General features: G+C 34.9%; 1 protein-coding gene across 3 annotated transcripts in view; it reads right to left on the reverse strand.

The window, feature by feature from the left end:
* The window catches only part of SCN2A (sodium voltage-gated channel alpha subunit 2), a 55,554-nt gene that overhangs the window by 14,270 nt on the left and 14,595 nt on the right, over positions 1-26,689 (reverse strand). Inside the window, exons 10-20 of one of the 3 annotated variants that reach the window (XM_021400289.1) lie at positions 24,993-25,283; positions 21,501-21,848; positions 20,414-20,546; positions 19,601-19,839; positions 18,634-18,807; positions 16,595-16,951; positions 14,502-14,981; positions 4,566-4,686; positions 4,059-4,213; positions 2,927-3,100; positions 705-827 (exon numbers count right to left, since the gene is read on the reverse strand). In XM_021400289.1, coding sequence (XP_021255964.1) covers positions 705-827; positions 2,927-3,100; positions 4,059-4,213; positions 4,566-4,686; positions 14,502-14,981; positions 16,595-16,951; positions 18,634-18,807; positions 19,601-19,839; positions 20,414-20,546; positions 21,501-21,848; positions 24,993-25,283 — 2,595 coding nt within the window. Of the gene's footprint in view, positions 1-704; positions 828-2,926; positions 3,101-4,058; positions 4,214-4,565; positions 4,687-14,501; positions 14,982-16,594; positions 16,952-18,633; positions 18,808-19,600; positions 19,840-20,413; positions 20,547-21,467; positions 21,849-24,992; positions 25,284-26,689 lie in introns of all 3 variants that reach the window. The other 2 variants (XM_021400288.1, XM_021400290.1) reach the window with 2 other exon arrangements.

Raw genomic sequence — 26,689 nt, forward strand, 5'->3', positions numbered from 1 at the left:
TCTGCAGATTACAATCAACATTTTAAAGTCAATACAGAAAGAAGTAAGCAATCAGTTTAAGCCAGAAATCATAAAACGAAACACCAGCTCTATCTTTGGCACACTAGAAATGCTGTCTCAAGTAGAATGCAATAGTCATCTACTCTGAAGGAGAGAAGGCATTTTATCACTGCCAATTTTCTTACTAACATATGGATTTGTAACAAAGCTTTTTAATTTGTAACAGAAATTGCCAATTAATATTTACATAATAGTGCATTAAAAGGCTTTTGATGGACTAAGGATGACATTCTATACTTGTAGGAAATACACGTATGCATATATATGTATGTATATGTGCACACACATTTATGAGGAAATATTGATTTTTTAAACTGTTTCAGCTGTAAGAGGATTTAATCATATGGGATAAATTCAGTCATGTAGTAAAATTCCATAGATCCATGCAGTTGATAAATCCTTGGGCCCTTCAGGAAAACATGACATTTGCTGAAAGGCCAGCAAACTTAAATAAATGTTACGATGTGTGCAATAACACATGAATTCATATAAGCAGATGAAGTCTTTTGCTTATATGTTAGTGATAAATGTAAAATATATAAGATGATGGTGCAGCATTTTTGCATGGATTTGTCACTGATTATTCTGCATGCATTGCTTCTGTGTATGCATGCATTATTTCAAATTCTTTCATTTTTTCTTACCCTCATCCCTTCAAATCGCGACAAGGCTCTTAGAGGTCTCAAAGCTCTTAGTGTCCTAAGGGATTTAATCGCACCAAGTTCTGAGTAGCCCAAGGCATTAGCTGTTAAGCTAACCAAAGAGACCTACACAAAAACAGAAAGGCAATAGTGCTCATTCATCTTGTATATCCTTTGATACATATGGTGGGATGATATGTGCCCTGAACTTCCCAAGAAGATTCAAGTGTAGACCTCTTTCTCTAGGAATTCCTCTATAACGCAGAAAGTTTTTAAGTCAGACAAAGCAGAATAAAAGGATATCCTAGGTACCTGTTGATGAAATCATCTTTGTAGAATAGTATACAAATGTCTTCTAAATTCACATAAACCAGCCAACATTGGTGGTATTTAATGAAAAATGAAGTCACATGCAAAAAGAAAACTTCCAGAAGTTGGGTGAATTGGAATGCTCAATTTAGGGCAAGACTTTCCATGTTATCTTCAGAACTTGAGAATGTAAAAGCTCTCAAAAACTACATTCAGACCTGGCCTTTGGTCAAACATAAATTTCTAATGTCCATAAAATCTTATTCAACAGCCATATCTACCAGTGCTGTTCAGATTTAACAAGACTAATCAAGACTGATAACCAACTGTTTGTTAGACAATGGTAGGAGCTTCACTGTTAGGCATATCCACACTTCATTACATTCCCTGTGAATCCTTTAACAACTTCATCAATTTTGGCTTGTATAACGCTGGTCTGGTCTGCAGGCAGATGAGTAAATAAAACAGAATAGCTGTAAAATAAATAATACAATTACCTTTCATCAATAATCCATAGAAATGTACTTATGCTAGACCATTTGGAAGGAATGGTCCCAGTAAAGAAAATTTTTAACATCTACTGCAATGCCTTTCTCTTTCAGCCTTCCTGTTCTCTCATTTCTGTCATTTCCACATTAACCTCTTTGCTTAGTTATTTCAATCCTCCAACTAAACAATTAAAAAAAAAAACTGCTGAAATTGTTGTGTTTTTTTTTCCATGCAAACAATTGCTATAGAAAAAGGTTGCCATGAAAATCTCAGAAAGATATTCATAAAGTTCACTGAAGTAACTATACCACAGATTATCAAATAAGAGTTGAATATTTTTTGATAAATACAGTGAACATATAATGATGATGTAAAGTATGAAGCCTCTGTAGAACAGTACTGACAGATGATTTACATAATCTTATGATTGAGCCACTAAATATTTCATGGGGGTTTACTCAGCCAGAGAATACTAATGTGGCACCTAGACACATTTTAGCATAGGATCTCTAGGGATTGTATGGATATAAAATTAGAATGTTTGCCAAGCTCTGTGTAGTAAACACTTCATGGTCTATCATATTGTAATACAAGGGAGGTATGTAGTGGTTTCTACAGAATTCTGTTGCTGATCAGAACAAGAGAACAAGAGATTCAAGACACACCCTTGCATTCTACGGGAATTACATATGCAGAACTGAGTGACGCCCTATTAGCACAGACAGATGTAGTCAGGATATTGAGGATGGAAGGGAAATTGATGTCTGCTGTGTGGCTAAAGATCTGTAGTCTTCCATTTTTTGCTATCCAGTACTATGCTTACACTGTTTGGCGCTTAAAACTTGAAATTACAATACTCTGTCCACTAGGTCCTTCAGAAAATGTCATCTCCTTGGTGGTGCAGCCTTTTGAAAATCACATGAGTACCCACCTCAAGGGAGCCCAACTGTAGCTCTCTAAGTAACTCTTTAAGGTTGCACACTGATACAGTGAAAAGCACAAGCGTACTGAGTAGTACTGAGAGTTCCTAGCAGTATTTTTCTTTCATTACACTAAGTGACAGGATACATAGTAATGGATTAGAAAATTAGAAACCTTTAAATAAATTGCTTTGAAATACTCAAATTCCATATATAGTTAAAACTGACGAAGATCAGCAACATCCATCCCACACAGCAAAAAACACCAAAAAAGCAGACTTTTGATAAAGCTCAATAACTTCATAAAACTACAGAATATCAGCAAAAAAAAAATCTAGAATAATAAGTCCATCTGTATAATTCTTCTTTTCCAAACAGACTTATAAACTATATCACAACAGCAGTTTTAAAACAGAACTTCCTTTGGCTAGAGCAGAAAGTTTATCTAAGCACATAATTCTCTGATTTTTAGAGCTCGTGGTACATGATATGAAAAAGAATACCTACATCAACAATCAGGAAGTCCAGCCAACACCATGCATTAGTGAAATAGGTTTGAAAGCCATAAGCCACCCATTTTAAAAGCATTTCAAGAATGAAGATGTAAGTAAAAACTTTGTCAGCATATTCCAGCATGGTCTTGATAGTTTTACGTTGTTCTATGTATATATCTTCAAATGCCTGTGAAAAAGATTTTTAAGGATACAATTAAACGAATTCCTAATTTGCAATGCAGGATACAGTAGCCAAGAAAGTATTTGAGTTGAAAAGATATATGTGATGAGAAGCCACATTTCCTTCCCACATATCCTTTCACTTCATACCGTAGTCTTCATAACACTGGATCCAAACGTAGTACTCATCTTTCAGCTGAGCTGGACAATGATTCATGAAACTTACTGTAATACAATTCTCCAAATCTCTTTTTCATTTGTTTCCATGAATAGCAATGGCTTATTGGCATAAGGATTTCCTCTGTGGTAGTTCCGACTTTGTATCAAAACTTTCTATCACTATTATCAACATTATATTAGAAATTTAAAAATGGCTCTGTGATATACAATTTTGAGAAACGAGTAATTGAATCCAAATGGTACACACAAACCCACAAAGCAAATCTGAACAGAAATTTCAAAAGAAAAGGTCTACACTGGCAGTGAATCACTGCAACTTGAAACGCAACTGTATTAAGTGTGCTATATTTTGCTCTTCCTATGAGGAACTAGTTACTTCTGTACTTACTCAGTGTACCTGATTTAACATCAGTCTGGCAAAAAATTGATTGAATCACTATTGTATCTTACATCTCAGTTTGCAATTCACGTTACTGTTCATATCTTCCTAGCTCAGCTATAAAATCATATTCTATTTCTAACTGAGAAAAAAGAGTTGCTAGTATATAAAAAGAATATGGAGTCATGTGAGCACCAGTCTGATGTAGCTATTTCTTATTTCCATGAACACCGACTACATTTTGAACTCATCTAACAATTTCTTTCATTGCCTGAGAGAAAACTTACATGTACACCACAATATATGCCAAATATTTGTTCATATATGTTGCCATTAAATTAAAGTTAACTGTAATTCCAAATGCTCGCTGCTTAAAATAGACACAATTGTTCCACACTGAACTTACCAGGGCACCACTGCTGAGGAGAATCATGAAGACAATGAAGGTCTCAAACCAGTTGTGTTCAACAATCTTATAGCAGGTTTTCCTAAGATTCCACCAGATTTTCCCTTTCCCATCTTCTACACTGACTTGGCAGCACTTGAATCTCCGCACACAGCCTAAGTGTGATAATAAATTTAGATGTCAGAATAAGGTTAATATTTATTAGGAATTACAAATGAATAAAAGCAATTTGGCTCATTTCAGATATACTGCAAAAGATGGTTGCAAGTATCTTTCTGAATATTTGAGGGCCTTACTTTCAATATTTGAAATGAAAGCTTTGTAACTTTTATAATATCTCTCAAGGAGAAAGAGAGCACCACAACAGCACCTATGAAGGAGATACTTACACAAAAAGAAAATATAACTGTAATCACAAATCAGCTTATTGATTTCAACTAAGAACAGAACCCAGCCCATAACAAAAAAATTAGGTCTCATCATGTGAGTATATTTTGCTTTTCCTACCGTCTGTGAAACAAGCCTCAGGCTCCAGAGATTCTTCGGGTTCTACTTCTGGCTGCTCCCCTTCTGGTGGTAGTCCAATATCAACTGTGCTGCCTTCTGATGAACTGGAGGCATTTAATTTCTGTGAATTAAACCCCACACAGACCATTATTTTTTCAAATTTCAATTATTTTGAACAGATGTTAATGTTTGAAATGCATATCAAAATCTTTTTCATGTATTCCGTGCTCTGAAATTAAAAGAATAATTTTTGATCTACAATATAAAATGCCAAATTGCTCTACTACAGGTGAGGTCACAAGATTAGAAATTGTATTATGTATTTCCCCTCAGGAAAATATTTTGATATTTTCATATAAGGAATTGCTGAAATAATTAGACTACTATTCTGAGCCACATACAAGAATTCTGAAAAAAAATTTCTGCAAGTTAGGAATGGGTGCCTTCCACACTTTGTACTGCTTTATTATTCCAATCATGTGGCTGCATTTTAGATCACACTTCATATAGCATGTGTTAATACAAATAACTTTTCCAAAGTCATGACCAAACCAACAGCAAGCTGTACAGATGTATTTTCATGTCTCAAGTAAATGTTATTCTATCAAGTCTCTATAATCTAAAAAGTTGGAATACAAACTTTTAATTATCATTGACATGAAAACACATATTATGAATTGTATAGAATAGTTTAAGTTTCTATTTCTAAAAGAGCATCACATTACTTTAAGAGCAGTAGCTGTTATTTTGCATTCTCAATTGCCAATGCATTTTCTGATTTTATTGTGCACTTTGAAACTACTTATTACTTTGTTACAGTACACATAGATGTCCAATAACTATAAAACAACAAAAAAATTTTTGGAGGAGTCCAATGAAAACAAACATTTTAAAAACAATACTGTCATAATATAATACTGAACCAATTAATCATACTGATAAAATAATCCAAATCTTCTCTTTCACACCATCATATTTCGTTGGCAACAGACAAATATGAGTACTATAATAAGTAAAAGTAGTTTGATCATGGCATTCTATGACTCTTCTAATGTTATCACTATGCGGAGTATAACATCAGTAAAATGGCTGCATTGATAAGTAGCTAATTTTATAAAGGGAATGATGTAAGCAGAGTTAGAACACATTCTGTGGGGAAATAATATTAGACAGAGGTAAGATCCTTTGAAACATTAAAGATATATCTTTGCTGACACTTAAAACTTAAGTTAGAGGCATTATTCCTTTAAAACATGTTCAAGAAGCTCTAACTTCTAAACTTTTTGTAAAGGAAATGTATACAATATTAGTACGTGAATACAGAAAGTAAAACTTTAAGGTAATTTTACACTGCCACCAAGATTCAGTACGTTCTTTAAACAAAGAAAAAATTGTTTCTCACTCATTCTGAATTTATCAAAAGACATTTGACAATGTATCATGATTTTGACATAGGCTTAACTATGATTTCTGTGTACCATGGTACACTTATAGACCACATTTTAGAGGAAGAAGACAAAGCAAATGGAAACATTTACTGTATGGTATATTATGCACATAATTTCACTGATATCCACACCCCTTTATGTTTCTTTGAAAATCTCAGTTTACATATTCATGTCTTAAGTTTGTGCATAAGCATATAGCACCTGTGAGTTTATTTCCAATGTACACACATAGATGCACACTTTTTTTGCAGACTAGTATTTAAAGATCTTCCACTGCAATGTAATTCAAACCTGTAGTCGATGCATGGCAGTTGGTCATTATGGAATACTGCCTCTACAATGGTGAAGATGGAAAAGTATGGGATAAATACTGTAATCCTCAATAAAGGACCACAGCATATAAAAATAAGTGGAAGTCAATCATCAGTTTGAGAAAAGGGCAAAAATGCTGTAAACTGAAGGTACATTCCAAATAAATTTACATATGGTGTGAAAATTAATGCTTTTCAATACTATACAATAAATCACTTTTAAACTGAGAAGTGACTATCTGCTTGTAAACTTTTCTTAAAATATTGCTTGCATCATTCCGATCTGGACAGCATTTTTAGCAGAATGCTGTAGTAGTAGCAGAGCAAACAAAAATTACGATCTGGTTAAAATATAAGTTTGAAGGACCTACTGTCCATTCTTTTACAGGAAAAAGGAAGAATTCAGTAACTCAGATATTACGCAGTGAGCTTAATCAGCGCACGTTAATTTTAAGAAGGAAAAATGAATTCCTATTACTGAGAATGCACAAGACTAACAGATAACTCAATATGAAAGATTAGGAGGGATCAAAATGATCAAATAGAAAAGCTAGAAAATAATTCAGTAGAACAATCAATTATCAGGTACATCAGAAAGCCATCTTTATTTATGTGGGGCACTATGTACGGTGAATTGCATCTTACAAGTCTCTTCTCATTGAAAATCTGGTATGCTTCTTGTAAAGAGCTGCAATAATAATCACAGAAGTTAAGCTAAACAGAAAAATCCTAAAGTGAATCAGCAGCTGATATTTGAAACACAACAACAATAAAATGCCTTATCCCACCGAGAATTCTGTTAGTCTTCTGTTGTTGATGTAATAGAGTATTTCTTTAGCATGCTGTCCTTGTATACCTGAATTTAACTCCACACAGATCACACTATATGAATAAGCATGTTACAAAAATTATTCAATAAATTCAATAATAATTATCATTTGGGGAAGAAAAAAATAATTCTTTTCAACATAAATAGTTATCTTTTTGTTTCTTTGTTCTTTTTAACAGTAAATTTATTGTAGGGCATTCTATGTAATATTTATAAAAAATGGTATGCATTATAAACAACTCTGAGGGTTCTGTGATATTATATCTTAAGATCTCACCAAATCAACTCAGGTCAGGGTGCCAGGAAGACTTGTCAGTAATCATGTATTTCCACAGCCAATTTCTTTTCTAGTACAGAGCAACTTACCAAGGGATACTGCGCTGACTTCTATGTATTTAACAAACACTCACCTGGGAATAGGTCATGTTATTGTTGATTATATCTTGTCCATATGCTTTAACACATAAAAAGACTTTATATCACTGAACTGGAATTTTAGTGTCCACAGAATACAAAATCAACTGTCCTCAGTTGCAGGCCCTGATATGCTGGGTATTTAGCATATGCCCTAGTTCTTCACCAGAACATATCTCAAAGTTACCTTTGCACCCAGTAAACTCTTTTCTTTGCTCAGCAGCATTACAAAGACTGGGTTTTGGCAATGCTATACACCACATACGCATACAGCTTTTCAAAAGAATGAACCTGTAAGAACAAGATAATCATCAATACCAAACTTTACCTTTGATAATGCTAGCCAGTCCTTCCTGAGCCTTTTTTGATACCATGGCTCTAGATTTAAAAAGTATTTAGTCACATAGACTATAGGAGATTTATCAAGATCAACTATTAGACACTCTTCAAGTGCTATGATGCTAGATTATAAAAAAAAAAGAAAGGCTTTCTGAGCAGTATGATAACAAAATTATTCTCAGAGGAACCTAAAAACTCAGAATGTACTTTGTGTCTTCACAGAAGATAGTAACACATGGTTCAAAAGCAGTGATATACCGATTATCATAGGTATACATATCTTTTATGTCACGCTTATCAACAGCATTGCCAGTCATGCTTTCATCAGCAATACGGTACAGATGAGAGAGAGTTTTTAGTTTAGCTTTCAAGATAGAAACTGAAACTGGAAAGCAGCTTGCCTAACAGAGAAGCATTGCAAAAAGCAGCAGCCAAGTTTAGGTCAGGAAGTTTTCGAAATAAATTACTTTCTGAACCTTCGCAACATCTCATAGAGTCATACAATTCTGCTTCACTTACAGCCAGGCCACTTTGAGCTTCTAATATCTCTTTCTTTGTTTCCAAGATTATTATCACAGAGAAGTTAAACAGCTCTTAGTTAAACATTTTTAATGAAGCCTGAAATTTCATGATTGGCCAGGATGCAACTAACAGCTGTTAAAATCAAAATTTCAGTGACAGAAGGAGCAAAGATCAGAATAGACAGAAGCAATACAATGGCACTAAGGGAAACCACTATTTTCATTTTGCTTTAATTTCGATTCCTCCCAAATACCTGTGAAAATGTTAAATAATGGGAAATACATATTTTTTTTCTCGGTGCTATTTGTATGTCACTATAAAAATGAGATGATCTGTGATTTAGATAGTAATGTTATGTTCAAACTTACACAGTCTGTTTCCAGTACAGCTACATCACCTATAAAGATGACCAAGTGGCTAAATATCATTGCAGTTCCACTGGTATAGCTAAGTAGAATCTGGATGTCACTCTTTCTAATGCTTACACAGTAAGGCATAATAACTCCATCAGTTCATGAAAACCCAGAACACTGTAAATCAAGGCTAAACGATTCTGTGCTGATCTTGCAAATACTGCAAAAAAAAAACCATGATCCTTCAATTACAGTCCTCTCTGTACTTTACTGATATTCATATTTACTTTATTCTACTCATTCATGAGCATTTGATAAATGAAGATATTTGCAAGGGTGTTTGATGAAAGCAAAAGCATCATAAGTAGCAGTGCAAATATTTGCAAAAGCAGACTCGTTGCAAGCCACTTTAAAAGGCTCTTTAATTCACACAAATAGTGAGAGGATATTTCTGAAACAGAGCATGGAACGACTTTCTATAAAGATTAATTAAGCTAACTGCAAGGTGAAACAATAGCTCACAATTTAATATCATTCACTATGACACATAATATGACCATGTGATGTGATCACTTCATAAACAAACCAAAGACATAATTTTTCAGAATAGGAAACAATTTTGAATAATGAATATTTGTAAATCAAAGTATGACTAAACATGTTAATTATTCATTATAAAAGAGAAGATAAAAAGCTATTTAATAAGTGTATTTTAACTCTACTGAAAGCAACATCATATTGCACTATGGTGCTGTAAATATTATGATCAAGTTTAATATGTGAGATGCAAATCATAATGAAGCTGAAGACCATTTGGTCCAAACATTGCGACTCATTTACTGGACTGCTGAACTGTATTTGTTACCCATAAGGTAAAAATAAGCTTAAGTCTCTCAGAGCAGACAATTTTAGATGTCTGGGGAGGTAGTCAGTTTGTAAGCATAAATTAAAGAGCTATGGAAAGACTGAATTGGGTCAGATTTTGTCATCAGTTTTCTCTTTGCACCTCTACACTTGTAAGTGTGGGTGTAAGTAAGAGCAGAACTGATCTCTGAATGTTTGACCAGCCAAACACCCATTTAGTATAAGCTTTTTTAACCAAATGACGGTCACATGCTTTGACTGTGGAAATTAAATGATTTCATGCTTAATGGTGCTTCAAGTACTGCATATTAACCTCCAAAATAACTAAATGCTTACATGAGTACTAAACAAAAGCATTTCTAAGGCAACTTGTAAAAAAATAATCATGGCTATCATGAGTTTGCAAGTTACAACCATTACAATCTAAAACAATATTATGAAAGTTTTCCAAATCAGTTCGCAGCTTTTCATTATCAACACAATTTACAAAAGCACTTATTAAGATTCTTAAGAGAAAGATAGTTTATGTGTTACATATTCTGTCTTCCTATAAAAAGAAAGAAAACTCTTCAAAACTACAATCCTGAAAATTTTGCCAACAAGATTGGTAAAGGTACATAGCATGCACTGCTAAATACTGTTAGAATATATTGAAAAGTATAGCATCTGAACCATAGAAATGTTGGGGCTGCCAATCTCGCCTGACCATGCTGTGATGCAAGTCCCGTGGCTCAGCAGAGAGCAGCTGTGCATGTTTGTACTTTATTGCAATGAATGGGACGGGTTAGCTGAATAACATGCAGGCCAGTCAATATCAATTAAAAAGTGATTATATAATACATATGTATAATTTGCTTAGGTAACCTGTGTAAAATTGGTGACACGATGCTCTGCCTCGCTAAAAGGCACCAGAGCTGCACTCTTGACTGATCCAGCTTGGTTCTACTCCTGTGAGAAGTAAGAATGGTAGGAAGTGAAGTTCAGGACACAGCACTTCTGCCTTTTTTTTTTTTTTTTGCTGGAAACTCTTATACAAATATATTGGCTGAGTAATGATTCAATACATTTACTTTTCATTAATTCAGAATAATATGAATATATGTGAGAACACAAGACAGTAAGTATCTTTTAGATTACTGAATACTGCCTGAAGTAAAATATACACTATTATGATGTCTGCAACAGTATTAGGAGATATCACATTCTCTAAGGCATTTAAAAATACCTTGTAATTCTGTATATCTTGATGCAACTGCTAGCCTGAAAGTTATACTAAGAATAAAAATCTAATTATTACACAGTATGCATGCACTACAACATGTTCTAAGTACACCATCCCCATAGTACTTAAAAACCTAAAAGTGAAAAAATATTTTCATAGCTTTTACTCTGGAAAGCAGCAGTGCATCTCAAGTCTACGTAGTTTCATGAGCAGGATAACACTCAGCATAGTGTCCCCATATATGTTAACGTTTTATCTAGGGTGTGTTCATTATTGCAATGTATTCAACCAGTAACATTCCTATGGACACAATGTTTTCATAATTATTTCTTTTTAGGTTTCAAAGGCAATCTTCTAGAAAATTCCAGTCAGCTTTTCATTATATGGATTTATATCTACTGTCATGTACGATATTGCATGCATTGTTTCTAGAAGGGTATAATGAAGATTGTATTTTCATCAAAATACTAGAAAAGATGTATGTTATAACAAAGAATTCACCAAACATTAATATGCTTAATTAAAACTTGCGAATAAGTTATAATTATTCTGTAGAAATTCATCTTATTGCCCTACACTACAAGGAATACATGTATGCATATGTATATACAGACACGCAAAAAAGCAAACAGACACACTCATCAGGATCTGGGCAGATGACCGCGCAGTACATTGATGCCTAAGCTGCCTTTCGTTTGGTATTCTGCTAACTGAAGGTGGTTTGGTGCCAGTTTCTATCTTGAGCGCTTCTAATTTGCGTTTGTAAGCAATAAGGTGCCTGCAGGTCAACATTCAGCAACAGCAGAGTCATATAAATGAGAAAACATGAGAGGGCAGAAATGCAAGGCACATTACGGCACGACAAAAAACATGAAGTTTTGAACAAAAGGTCATTTGCAGTCACTTTTTAATTAAAAAAATGTCTTCTTTTACTAATTTCATGAGCAGAGCATTGGTTGTGTGACTAATACACCTCTATTCTTCTCTCTATCAAAAAACATAGCTGATAAGAATCATCTAGTGGAGAACAGGAATTAGAATTGTGATCAAAAACTTTACTCACAAAACTTTTGTGAGTAAAAAGTATTTTATCTACTTAAAAATTTAAAAACAGAATTTGTAGCAGATAAATATTTCTCAAAACAGATGCCAATGTTTACTGGCACTGCCAGAAGTCATGTTCCTTCTTGCTACCGCTGCTCAGTGAATCACAGATTGTTTTCTATACAATAGTTGCAGATTCAGCATGAGAAATGGAGAATACTTCACTACATTTTCAAAAGTAGATTTCAGCATCAAAATAATTTAATAATCACTAATGAAAATGTTTAAAGTACTTCTTGTTATTGGAATGACAGAGAGTATTTAAATTAGTACAATCCAACTACATTGCCAAATTACTTTTCGCAGAGAAGTTATCAATTAAAATTTATCAGAGCTATAATTCATTTTGATAACATTTAGGCTAATATGTACATAGCTTCATAACCTTTAATAAAAAGAACAAGCACAGGGAAAGCATTACAGCACACCCTAAAACATGGTTTTCTAATACCAGGATGTGGGCAGGAGCTCATAGTAAGAAGGGAGAGTTTAGAGTAATATTTTCCTGAGTGCATACTTCTGATCCTATCAGGAATTAACATCTCAGACTGTATCTGTCAGAAACTTTTCTTTCAGTGCCATTCATACAGTAATGTCATCTGAAATGCCACTGCCAGTTACAATATATTTGCAAATAAACTAACAGTATCTTCTTCACACTTTCCAATTGCAGCATTTAGAATGTTCTATCAAAAATGACTTAGGCTGATGGCACTGTTGAAACTGATTGAAATACTATGCAAATACTAACTTTACAGACAAATGCAGAATACAGACTAATATTTGTTACTCCACTGAGATAGCAGTAAGTATTTCTTCTTGTGATGAAGAAATCCAAAGTATAATATTTCCTAGCACTGAAATTTAACTTATGTCACTTTATTCCCAAACTTTTAGTACATCCTCTGGATATCACTAGTTGCTAAGCAAGCAAAAGACTGACAATGATAGATCTATTTGAAGATAATAAGCAGGACCAAAAAGAACAAACCCAGAAGGTAAAGGCCTGTGGCAAGAAACTACATAATTTACAAGAGGAGAGGAAAATACCCTGTGCCATTATTGTGATATGCAAACATAATAGGAAATCTAACTGTCAGGTAGAATTTGAATAGATTGGAAGTAGAATTTGCTGTTCCTTAGCAGTAAACTTTGAAACTATTAATAATGGAGAAAGGAATGACAGAACAATGTGCTAGACCTATAAAGTGCCTGAAAAAGATTCTGTTTCTCATCCTAAGCAAAAGGTAGAATGGAATCAATGAAAATACTACACTGAAGACCAAGAACCTTTTCCATAATCAACCTCTTCGTTATACAAAATAACTAAAGACCAAACTAAAAGAACTTCTGTTCTGTTGCACACCCAAGGCATGGTTATGAAAAGTAAGATAGGCAGTAATGCAAACAATCTGTAAACGAATATTTTTGAAAGAACAATAAAGAATTGTCTGAAGAGAGACAAGAAAATATGACTAAATGTGTGATGCAGACAGTGCAAGAAAGAATCCTGGGGTAAGAATTAATAGACTCTTATCCATATTCATATCCTTACATTCAAGCATGAAGAAATCATTTATGAACGTATTTCTGTTTGTTTATGTTTACATTGTGGCATGCAGTACTGTTTAGAAATGCCCACACTAATTCTGAATGAACTAGCATTGGTATTGAGCATAGCACAGACTTACTACACTTGAGGTGGTGTGCCTCTACCACATACAATTGCAGAAGACAGAGCACTGGGTTAAAGCAATAATGAAAGCTTTGACGTCCTCTGCTACTCATTAAGTGCTAGCTTGGAGTCATCCATCTGGCACCATGTTGTGCCAGACAGAGGTGCCTTTTATTATTTTCACAGTAGGTAGCAGATGCAAGCATCTTAAAGCGTCAAAAATGACAGTGAGTATCTATATGAAAGGATATTGTACTGAGAAATAAAACTTCATAACTTTTCTTTTTAATGCAAGGACATCAATTCATCGGCAGTTCTGCTACTATCAAATGGTTATTAGTGATATATATGAAATCATCTAGTGATGCTAGTCCAGTATAGCAATATGATGTATCCAAATTTTTTTTATTGTATCAAAAAGGTTAAAAGCATCAGAATGAACTATTAATTTGATAGGAAGCTCTCCAGAAAGCAGGAAAAAGAGCAAATAACTATATTGATTAAATAAATACGGAGAAACTTGCACAACTCTCTCCAACATTTTGTAAGACTTACGCTATCCAAGGCTATTAAGTTGGTTCATTTTCTTCTTAGTGAATTAATACAATAAAATAGGGGGGGGAAAGAAAATACTATTTAAAAAAAATTATCTTACACAGCTTGATTTTTAAGTTAAATACAATACCATACTATCATCTCATTCAAAATTTGCAATCTTATATCAATTTATCTCAAATACATTTACAAGTTTGCATACTCTGGCATACAGTAATTAAATATAGACTTTTAATCAACACCAGTAATCTTAGAAAACTAAAATGAATCAGAGAATTTTTAAGATAGAAATAGACCTACCTCCTTGCTTTCTTCCAGGTCTGACTCGCTGCTAAACTCCTCTGTATTTAAATTTTCAAAATCAGATTCCCCAACAGCAATTGGCACTGTCACAGTGAGACTTGGGTTGTTTATGAAGGACATGTAATCACTTTCATCAACAACATATTTTTCCACGCTGCTGCCTATGCCACTGGTAGTTCCATTCCCTTCTTTAAGATAGGCAAGGTTTTTACCTATATCTACTATCGTGTGATTGGAAATACAGCTGTCTTTTTTGTTGTTTAGGTCTTCAAGAGGTTTGATTTCATCTAAAACTTTCTGCTTTCTAACAAAGGCTTTTTGGATGAATTCACGCACTTTTCTCTTCACAAAATCTATGCCCTTCTGAATCCTTGCCACAGCGATCTGGAGATTGTTCATTTCATTATCATCATCTGTAGCTGCAAGGTTGTCTGAACTAAAGGAGCTCAGCAGCAAGGCCAGAAACAGGTTGAGTACCTGAAAGACAGTAAGGATATAATATTGTTTTTAAGTCATAAAATAATTTCACTAAGTGTTGTTTGATACGACATAAATTTTATATCACAACAAGCACTTATCCAAACCACATTCTTGCTATTATTTCCAGACCATGCTCTTATCTCTGGTATTTCTTTTTAACTTGCTAAAAACATTTTTAAGTTACATATCTTGACCAATATAAGTGAAAATTTAACTCTTGACTTTCTCCTCCACAGTGGAAGTCTTGCAGATTTGCTCCCTAAAATGGAGAATGCCATAAGGAAAAAGGATACGACATGATGTAGTATGCAAGACACGCAAGTCATTTCTTGAGCAGTATTCATAGACAAGAGGAAGGCAGGCAGACTCCAGTCTTCTACAGTTCAGAAGACCATAATTTCAGTATGTCTAATTCAGAATACAATGAAGTATGTATTTGCCCCAAATGCATCATACTGTTTTTTTTTTTTTGTGCCAGAAAACTAGCTACAAGGTAAAGAATCCATAGATGTGATATACTTTGGTTTTAGGAAGCTTTTTCACATTGTCATGACACAATACAAACACAGTAGATGAATTTGGGCTACATGTAATTATGATAGCATAAGTGAAAACTTCTCTAAAAATGATGGTTACAAATATTTATCCATTATTTCTGTTCAACTTTGCTGCATATTTAGAAGGCATGCCACAGGAGTCTCAAATTAGTCTGGTTAAACTCAGTATTTTGGTATCTCTGTGAAAAAGCATATTTATAAAATTTGAGGCATATTTATAAATTTTTTGCATGGTATCAAAGAGAGAAGTGATGCTACTACTCAACAAGAAAGCCCTATAATTAGGAATAACCATGGCAAGCTGGTGAAATTACTCAAAATCAGTATGACATTTAATGATGAAATACTAGTGTAGCAATGCTGGGTAGGAAAAATGAAATGTAAGTATACAGAAGGGGTAAAAACTAGCAAGGCAGAAGTGCTGGAGAAATAGGCTTATAGAGTGCATCAGGAAACCAATGCTGGTACTGAAATTTCTTATGTCATTTGGGGATATAAAATGAGGAATGTTATGTGTAAGACATGGAGTATAATTATTCCATATTATTCAATACTTGTGTCTCTATCTAGAATGCTGTTTGGGAGTAATTAAAAAGCCAGCAGTGAAAGGAATAAGTAGTTTACAAGTCATCAATTATGAGAAAATATTGACCAGCTATGTTATTTTGATGCAGAAATAAGACTGAAATTGGAAAAAGTAAGCCTTCAGGTAAATGTTATAATGACCAACTATTTCCCATAACTATTTGAGACTAGGCAGTTTAATTGGCTGCAATGGTGGTTTAAGTTGGATTTTTTAAAAGGCATTTTAATGGAAATATCTTATTAAAATAATTCAGCAATAATCTTACTAAAGAGGTTACAAACTCACTAAAGATTTAGAAGAATTAAAAAACCACTTTTCATAGCTTATCAAGGTATATTTGAACCTGGTTTAGAGAAAGGGCAAATGAACTACATGATTTCTTAAAGAGTCTTCATCTCTGATTTCTAAACTATGAAAAGCAGGAAATAAATTCTAAAATGTTTTTAAAACTCCCACTGATTACGTACCACTAGGTTTCCAATCACCATGACCATCATGAAGACAGTAAGGCACATAGTTTGGCCTGCAACCTCCATGCAGTCCCACATCGTTTCTATCCATTCTCCACACAGCACTCGGAACACAATCAAGAAAGAGTGGAAAAAGTCATGCATGTGCCAGCGTGGAAGTTCACAGTCGCTAGAGATCTTGCAGACACATTCCTTGTAGCTTTTCCCAAACAGCTGCATCCCAACCACAGCAAAAATGAACACAATGATGGCCAGCACCAGGGTCAAATTCCCCAAAGCCCCCACTGAGTTGCCAATAATCTTAATCAGCATATTTAGAGTTGGCCAAGATTTTGCCAACTTGAAAACTCGAAGCTGCAAAACAGAAGAATAGTATACAATTATTCACGTCATTAATTGTAATGTATCATTGCTATACATTTCATATTCTAATTATGATGTGTCTAAAGCATGTCTCATGCTACTTGTACAAACTTTAGTTACAAAATTTATCTTACCAGTTCTTTGTATAGTACTACACATTGGTAAGTCCTGATTCAACTCACGAGAAACCAAAAATACTGTCTCTGTGCTCATTTCACTGCAATTCTTACAAAGTCTTCAATACAGACTTTGCTTCTTTTGGTGATTGTAGAGATCTACAGACAAATTGTACTTGTTGGACAAATTGGATACAACAGTCTTTCTCCTTCTGTTAATTCTATGGAAATATTACTAAAAATAAATCAATGCATGTGTGTTGTGATCAGTTTTACAAGAATATAACTGCTTAGGCATTTCCAGATCTTTTTCTTCTTAATTGTCAGAGAGATGGAAGAAATGGTTTTCCTAGAAAGATAAACAAGCTAGAGTTGTTAATGATGGGCATAGAAGTTACTTGCAAGTACCTCTCACAACTTTTCTGTCATGGAAAATAAACATCATGTGTGTCTTACAACATTTGCCATACAACACTGAAAAACAGTGGACAAAAGTAAATGTTATATCAAAGTGCAATTTGAAACAGAAAAAAAGGAACGCAATTGGAAATAAATAGCAAATATTCAGACAATCAAAGGAATCTAAATGTAAATACTATTTAATGGGATAAGACATAATTAACATACATAGATGCAAAGGAAAATACAGAACTCTATTACTGAGTGAGAAGTCAATCCATATAGATATTAGGTTTTACAATATAATAATATACAGAGAACCAGAAAGTGGATGAATTTAAACTTTGTGTTTTTTAAAGGGGATTTATTTAAAATGTTTTAGGCTTGCTTTAGGTAAGGAAGGAGCTGATGACTAGGAACTTTAGTTTCGTTTCTCTTACTGTGCGTGTCTTTTTAAAAGAGTATTTGAACATTAAATTGTATGCTAGCTTAGTCTTCATCAAGATCAAGGCTTTTCAAGTTCACATTCCTACAGAGGTATCTAATAACTGACAAAGATAATGGAGAAAGACTAAGGCTTTGGAACAAAGAATCTGTTACACAGAAGAGATACTGAGAGATACTGAGAAGATGATAAGGATGAGGGAGAGGTTGCTACTGATGAAAAGTCCCTATCCAAAGAAAAATCTTAACACCACTTTCTTCTAACCACACAAGCAAACTGGTAATGGAAGTTCATCAGCTAAAACTGTCAATAAACTGTTATTAATTAATTAGTTATTTACTAAGTGTTTTACTTATCTTCAGTCACAGGTACTGAGGGTCTATGCCTCTTGCATTCTTTATTCCCTCATCTATTAAAAAAAAAAGACTCTAGAAGACTATTTAGAAAGGTAATTCTTAAAGCACACTCACTGGAAACAGAATCGATGTTTACAATGTCTTGAAGAATAAACAGACATTATCAAGATAATATATAAAACAAACTTGACATAATACATACTTGCCATCTAGTGGGTATGCAATTTAGTATTTTATAAGTTCTTATACAAGGAACTTCTGACTCAGCCAAATATTTAATGTGTAAATGAAACATGAAAGACAAATGCATAAATATAAAAGTATAACATAGAAATAGATATTAATTAGAATATTTACCAATCGGAATGATCGAAGAACAGATAATCCTTCTACATTTGCAAGGCCAAGCTCCATTAAACTAAGACTCACAATAAAACCATCAAAAATATTCCAGCCCTCTTGGAAATAATAATAAGGATCCATGGCAATTATCTTGAGAAACATTTCTGCTGTGAAAATTCCAGTAAAAACCTGCAAGGAAAATAGAGTTTCTTACTCCATTTTAATAAGAATTTTTTTTTTAAAAAAAAAACATAACAGCATCAGATTTGTTATATCCTCCATAAGCAATCCATGGATCTGAATACCTTCTCTATATTTCCATACATTTGGTTAGGAATTAAATTCAGATTTAAGCTCACATACACAGTTCCTATTTACCTCACAAGAAAGCTGGAGCTTTCTTCTAGGGATAAATGTAAGTTTATAAGGATAAAAAAATATATATTAAAAAAAAAAAAGTAACATTTAGCAGAACTATTCTTCAGGATAGCCTGGAAATAGCAGTCACTCTATTTCACCATCTCCTGTTAAGTCACAATAAATATACTGTGCTCACTGGGTCTTTCCTCTCTACATCTCCTTCAACATCTAGGACATCAGGAGGAGCTAGTGAGGTGCAGAACAGGTATAGGGACATATCTGAAGGTTCCTTCCATTTATAAGTATCCATTCAAGAGAAAACATTAGATTAATTTCTATAACTAGCTTCAATGAGAGAAGCTGAAGGATTTAAGCAAGAAAACACATTTTGACTCAATAAATCTTTTGCAAAGGAGAGAGCATTAAACTCCATATAAGAAGAATGGAGAAATGCACAGATGTCAACAAAGAGGCATTTAGTACAGCTTAAATATAAATTCAACCATCCCAAGCCTTTTAAATATTCAGTCAACATTTTCTTTTAAACATATGAACATAGGTCACACGTGCATTATTTAAGAAAAATGTATTTGACATACATTGTACATCATGGAAGACTTACAAGGTTTCCTACTGAAAGGACACCACTAAACTGTTCTGTCATTGGATAGTGCTCCATGGCCATGAACAGAGTGTTTAGAACAATGCAGATAGTAATGGCCAGATCAACAAATGGGTCCATCACAATCAAATTTACAATATGTTTGACTTTCAGCCAGGGAGTGCAGCAGTCCCAAATCAAGCAAGTGTTAGCAAATTTATACCAGCATGGTGGGCATTTCTGTCTTGATTCTTCAAGTTCTAGAGAGAAAAAGGTAAATAACATTTTAACATATTTCTCATAGAATTTCTCTATTCTGTCAGTATAACCTGGGTATTTCCTTCGGGTCTATGCTATTTCCAAGTTATTGCTGATAAACTGTACTGACGTTGCAGTAGTCAAGGCTAATGTCCAGTCAAAAAAACCCGCCACTTTACCAATTAAAATAATCTGTCCCACTATATTTTACATATGAGTAGAGAAAGAAAGAATGCTAAATATTCACTGTATAGAATGATCATTCACAAACGAATGCTGGATAGGATGTAAAGTAGATATGTGTCTTAGGAATCCAGTGTATATGTAATGAATAAAATATTTCAAATTTTACTCGTGAAGGATAAACACTTAAAAAGAACCTAAAATTAGGATTGCTTTTCCAAATATATCAGTCATACCGAAAAAAAAAGACAAAACTCAACACCTCTATACACAAATTTCACCTCATCTCTAACTTTAGGCCCACTGAGCTGCACTAAATAAAAACACTACTAATTAGTGAGTCATGAATTTACTAGCACTTGCATTGTAATACAAAAATTCTATTTTACATACCTTCCATTGTGTTTGTAAGCATGCTGGCTATACTCATTGCTCGCTGCCTTGCACTAGGATCTGTTAGGTAGTCCATAGGAACATGGTAAGAACTAGACCTTCTCTTTCTTAAGTCGGTTTCTGTAGTAGTGCCCTGAAAATAAAACACTGATAAACTACACTATCGAGTGTTCATTTCATAAGAATAACACTGTAAATTATTATAAAGGTACAATGGTTTTAAATACCCTGGTGACCTTCCTGATGCTCCATTTATGTTATGATTTTGCAAGAGAATGATGCATGCCTAACTCACTAAATAGTCAAGTACATCAGTAGGACTGCTCTTGTGAGCAAAGGTGTTTTTAAATATTTTGCTGAAATGGGACTGAAACATTAAAAGAGATTCAAGAAGTTTTAAACTATAAAAAGTTTCATAATGCTTGTCAATGAGTTCAACCATAAATATCTTTCTTATTAGGCAATAAAGTAGCCCACACAGATAGCTTTAAGAGCACAAAGAATTAGTGTCTTTTCTTAAGATTACTCGTTATTAATTTTCTAACACACATTTTCAAACAAAATAAGAGAAGAATATTCATTAGTGTCGTCAAAACCAAAAAAAGTAGCTAGAAAAGTTAACCATTTGATAGGAATTCTAACTCATGTAAGTTGTCTTATCAGATAGTATTATATCAAATATATAACTTATGGTCAGCAGGAGGTTAAATACTCATTTAATATATTCCATTAAGTAATTCCTTTATAATTCTTTTTTCATTTTGATATCTTGGCTGATATACAAATACAGAACTTCTTCAGTTACCATAATGAACCAAGTTATTTAATGGCTTACTATGCTATTTTGTTAATTCCCAGTGACCTAACATACATTTATACAAATCTAGTTAACAAGAGCTAGACAGCTTCAGCTTCTGCTTCAGCATTTAACTGGAATATATGAAAGGAGCATGGACAAAAATGGAATTATTCCCAAGTTACTAGGTTTTGTAGAAACAGTAGTTGATTATACAGGGAGTGGACATCATGCCTGAGCTATTGCAGACTTCCTTACATTGCTAGCAGTGGTTGCTTTATCAATCATCACCTCTGGCAGAAGTTGTCCAGTAGGTGATGTCAGAGCTGGAGGCCCACCGACTAAAGAAACTACTCCATTGCAATCCACAGTGCTGTGCATCTTCCCGTTCACTGGAAGTGGAGGTATTGTCCTGGATGACCTACTGGCCTGACTAATGTTACTGTTGCGCCGTTCACCATGTCTATGAGGAACAAAGAGAGAATCTCTTCTGCTCTCATTGTCTTCAAAAGTGCTGTGTTCATCATCAGCAAAGTCATTTTCAGATCCTACATCCTTTGCTCGACCTCTGAAGCTGAAAAGGCTTGTTCTGCTGTTGCGCCTTGGGGAAAATAGGGAGCCACGAATACTCAGCAAAGACTGTAGGCAAATAAAAACAGTGATTATCAGATGAAAATTCTTTTAGATATGATGTTTTCATACAGGGAAAAAACACACTGTTAATATGTCTTAAAGGGTAAGATAATCTACAAAGAAATGAACTAGTACAACACCCCCCTAATACACTCCCTTCTGGGTAGTAAACAAAGAGCATGTAAGTGACAGACATAAACCAGTTATTTTACTACATTGCCTATATGACATTGACTGGTTTAATTAGATTAAAAGAAACTGCTTGACAGAATTGCTTCCTCTGCCATTCTGCCTGATTTATTATCAACTGTTCATAAATTGTGTAAGCACATCTAGCCACTACTTATCCCTGGCTGGGACTAGTCTGATAGGTTGAGTGAATAAAATTTTTGGTAAATTTCCATTGGGTCAGTCTGCACACAGACATAGCTCCCAAACACTGCCCAGTTTAAAAAATGTACATAGTTTTGCAAGTACTGGTCAAGTAGTCCACAATATGGCTTTTATTTCTTTTTGAAAGTGTTAGCTATTCTGAAAATGCCAAGATATGTATGTAATTTTGCATGAGCATCCTCACTAGTCTTCATCAGTTTACTCCTGAGAGTAAATGTACTGCTATGGGTGGATCTTCTCAGGATCAGTCAAAATAAAGTTCTAATCTTGCAATTACGCATGTGCTTTAACTTTCATGTCAGTGATTCCTCTGACTTGAATGATTTGGCTTTGTCATCTGACTTCACCCAGAACCTCTATGAACAGCAGAGATGGTACATAACAAAGCAGTGTCTTTGTTTCTCTTTTGCAACTTATTTTTATGGATCCAAGCCCATTGTTCCAGGCATTGCAAAATGCAGAACAAAAAGGCTCTCTGCTATCTAAGTATAACACAACAGATGGATACAAAAAGAGAGGGAATATGAGTTGGCAAATTTGATGAGTATGATAAACAGTGGTCTTAGCTCACCTGAAGTCACTTCCCTGTCAAGCTTTCTGTAGGCAGCATGGTAAAAGAGAGTTTTAAAGAGGGATTTGAGGAAAGCAATGAAGTGTTCTGTGGAAATTCATGGGAACTTCTTCCAAGCATGAGGGGCAGCATACCAGAAAGAGCTCAAAGAAAGTAATTTGAAAATTTAACAGGAGGTTATGGATGCTGGAATGGGTCAGTTAAAGCTGGGACTTTATTTGCTTACTGTAAGTCAAGGTAGGTTGGGAAGAGCTTTAAGCACAGTATGTTTTACAGTATTGAAAACATCTATAGGTTGATATGTTAACTAGAAGATTAGGTAATAATAATGAGATACGTTAGTGCTCCTTGCAACAATATTCTTGTTAAATACAGCAGTAATAGGGACATGGAAATAAGTATAAGTTAAAAATAGTTTGCAGCTGTGGGTCTAGAGTAGAATTGGGGAAAAAAAGGAAACAGAGAGAGAGAGAGAGAGAGAGAAGAAGAAAGAAACTCGCAACACGGCCTTGTGGAAATCCCTTAGAAAACTGTCAAAGTGGTAAAAAGATCTTTTAAAGCACAACTAAACCAGAACTGAGAGGAGACAAAATAATGAATGTTAGGAAGACTAAGTTTCCAAGAAAACATAATGGCCAGTTACACTGAAGGAAAGTGATATGTCAAGGAAGATGTTAAAGATATACTATAAACCTGCATTTTGTCAAGGAAAACATTATTAAAAACTGTGGTGAGTTGAATTTCTGTTGAGTGTGGTAGCTAGAACCCAGAGTGGAAAGGAACTAGGATTGGAAAACCAGAGGGGAGGGGATCACTAGACTATCATACTACACAGCTGCATATAACCTTGAGATGAAAAAGCAAGAGGAGGAAATTGGATGAGGTACATTTCATTTCTTAACAGATGGATGAACTGAACTGCAGCTGAATAAGGCTGCAGTTTGAATGAAGACATGAGTAAGAATATGCACCTAAGGGATCAGATGAGACTTCAACATGAAGTAGAAGTCAGTAGATATACATGTGAAATTTTGTATATGGAACAGGATGAATAATGAATTAAATCCAGCAATGAAGTCTTAACAGAGGTTAGTCAGACAGAGGTTAGTCAGACAGTTAACAACATAAAACAGTGGCAGACCAAGGAAAAAAAATGGATGCAGGTCTATGAAAAAAGTATGTCAGGAAGGAAGAAGAAGGAGGAGTTAACTTGGTAGATACGACAAGCTAGAAACATTACACTCCCACCACGGTCTGATCAAAAGAGGAAAGTCCTTAATAAGAGTATAACAGATGAAGAGGTTTGAGCTTCTCTGAGAATGGAAGCTGGAGAAAGTGATACATGCGAAGGACATGAATGTGCATGATTTTTAAGTGATGAAACAGGCTTTCCAGAGAGAGGAGTAGAAGAGGATAAAACAGGAAGGAAGGAATTTAGTAACAGTGACTAAAAAGAGGAGGATAGCAATTCATAAAGATCAGGGGGAATCAAGAAATTGGGGACAGAAGGAAGAGATGAGGCATAAGTTTACACAAAGGGGCAGAAAAAGGACAGAATGGATGTGAGACTGAGACCTGAGTTGCTTAGGGGACAGTCTGAGGCGGGCAAATGAAGAGAAGCTCCTGAAAACTGTAGAAAGTATGACGTAACAAAGATATCTAATGAAATAAATATCTGGATGGGAGATGCAGATGGTACTCTTTTTGAGTCACTGGTGTATAAATGTAGGAGAAGAAATGCAAGGACACATTGCCACAGATATTTCCACCTTTAAGATAACACAATAAAAGGTCTCATATCAATTAATTTACCAAATTTCACGTAAACATTTATGTCATTTCTACTGTTTTTTGCACCCTAAATTTAGCACAATTCCAACTGAAAACATGAAATTCCTTTTTTGAAGCCACTGTTCGTGCTAACTTGATAAGCTCATTTTCATTAACAAACTTGGCAAATACAACTCATTCTAATTAATACATATTATTTTTATTTTTTCACAGATAAATTCAAGAAAATCTCTCTAATTCTTACAGTTTCATCTTTGATTGCGTGTATTAACTTGATCATATTTTTAAGACATTAAATGAATCTATGGTATCCTTTGCAAAAATTGACCAAACTGCACTATAGGCATTTGTTTCCATTATGAGTAGACATTTAAGAGGTAATAATACCATGGTACCTGGTGTGGGGAAGAGAATCTCTTTTCATATGTCAATCTGTTCCCCTCAATGGAAAATCGGAAGCCTTTTCTTTTGATGCTGTCCTCTGATTCGGATTTGCGAAATTCTTCCTCATCCTTCTCCTCACCTTCAGCTTGTTCTTTTTGCTTTTTTTTCTTTCTTCTATTCCTCCTCTCTTTAGCACTCTTCGAGCTCAGTTTGGATGCCTCAGAAGAACTTTCAGAGAATCCACCTATTCCACCTACTCCGCTATAATCTCTTGAGTCAGCTGCTGCAGCTGCTGCTGCTGCCTGTATGTACATATAAGCACATATGCAATTTACAACACTTATACAAATAAACACACTATTTAAAATTGCTACTTACGGATATTCTTAAATAAATAATGAATTTTAAATAAAAGCACTGATCCCACTTCACCGAAACCAGTTTATCGTAAGAAGCAAAATTTGAGAAATACTACAGAAACTATAATTTTCCCATATCTCCATCTTCAATATCACACAGTGGTTGAGGTTGGAATGAACCTCTGGAGGTCACCTTGTTGAACTCTGCAGCACAGACAGCCTCACCCAAAGCAGGCTACCCAGGACCACATACAGATAGCTTTTGTTTATCTTCAAGTAAGCAGATTCCACAACATCTCCAGGCAACTTGTACAATCATTTGTTCACTCTCACAATAAACATAATAATTTCTATCTCCAATTTGAAATTTTACCTTAATGGTTCTTTTTTGTCACTAATTATCATAGAATGATAGAACCATAGAATCCTTAGAGTTGGAAGGCACCTCTGAAGGCCATCTAGTCCAGCTTCCCTGCAATGAACAGGGACACCGCAGCTACATACAAGGCTGCCCAGGGCCTTATCCAGCCTTGTCTTGAAAGTCTCCAGGGACAGGGCATCAACCACATCACTGGGCAACCTGTTCCACTGCCTCACCACCCTCAGTGTAAAAGATTTATTCCTTATATCTAACGTAAATCTACCCTCTTTAAGCTTGAAACCATTTCCCCTTGTTCTGTCACCACAGACCCTGCTAGAGTCTGTTCCCTTCTTTCCTGTAACTCCCCTTTGGATACTGAAAGGCCACTCTCAGGTCAATTTGGAGCCTTCTCTTCTCCAGGCTGAAGAGCCCCAGCTCTCTCAGACTGTCCTCATAGGAGAGGTGTTCCATTCTGTGGACCACTTTTGTGCCCCTTCTCTGGATGCGCTCCAACAGGTCTACATCTCTCCTGTACTGAGGGCTCCACATCTGGACACAGTACTCCAGGTGAGGCCTCACCAGCGCAGAGTAGAGGGGCAGGAGGATCACCTCCCTCACCCTGCTGGCCATGCTTCTTTTGATGTATCCCAGGATACAGTTGGCTTTCTGGGCTGAGATGGCACATTGCTAGCTCGTGTCCAGCTTCCCATCCACTAGTACCTCCAGGTCTTTTTCAGCAGAGCTGCACTCAATCCTTTCACTGCCCATCTTGTATTGGTAATGGGGGGTTCTTCAGCCCAGGTGCAAGATCTTGCATTTGGATTTGTTGACCTTCATGAGGTTCACCTGGGCCCACTGCTCAAGCCTGTCTAGGTCCCTCAAGATGGCATCCCATCCCTCTTGTGTGTTGACTGCACCTCACAGCTTGGTGATGTTTGAGGGCTGTGTGGCAAGCAGTTATCAGAGAAGACTGAGACAAAAAAAGTTG

Source organism: Numida meleagris, chromosome 5 (genome assembly GCF_002078875.1).
Source record: "Numida meleagris isolate 19003 breed g44 Domestic line chromosome 5, NumMel1.0, whole genome shotgun sequence".
NCBI lineage: Eukaryota > Metazoa > Chordata > Aves > Galliformes > Numididae > Numida > Numida meleagris.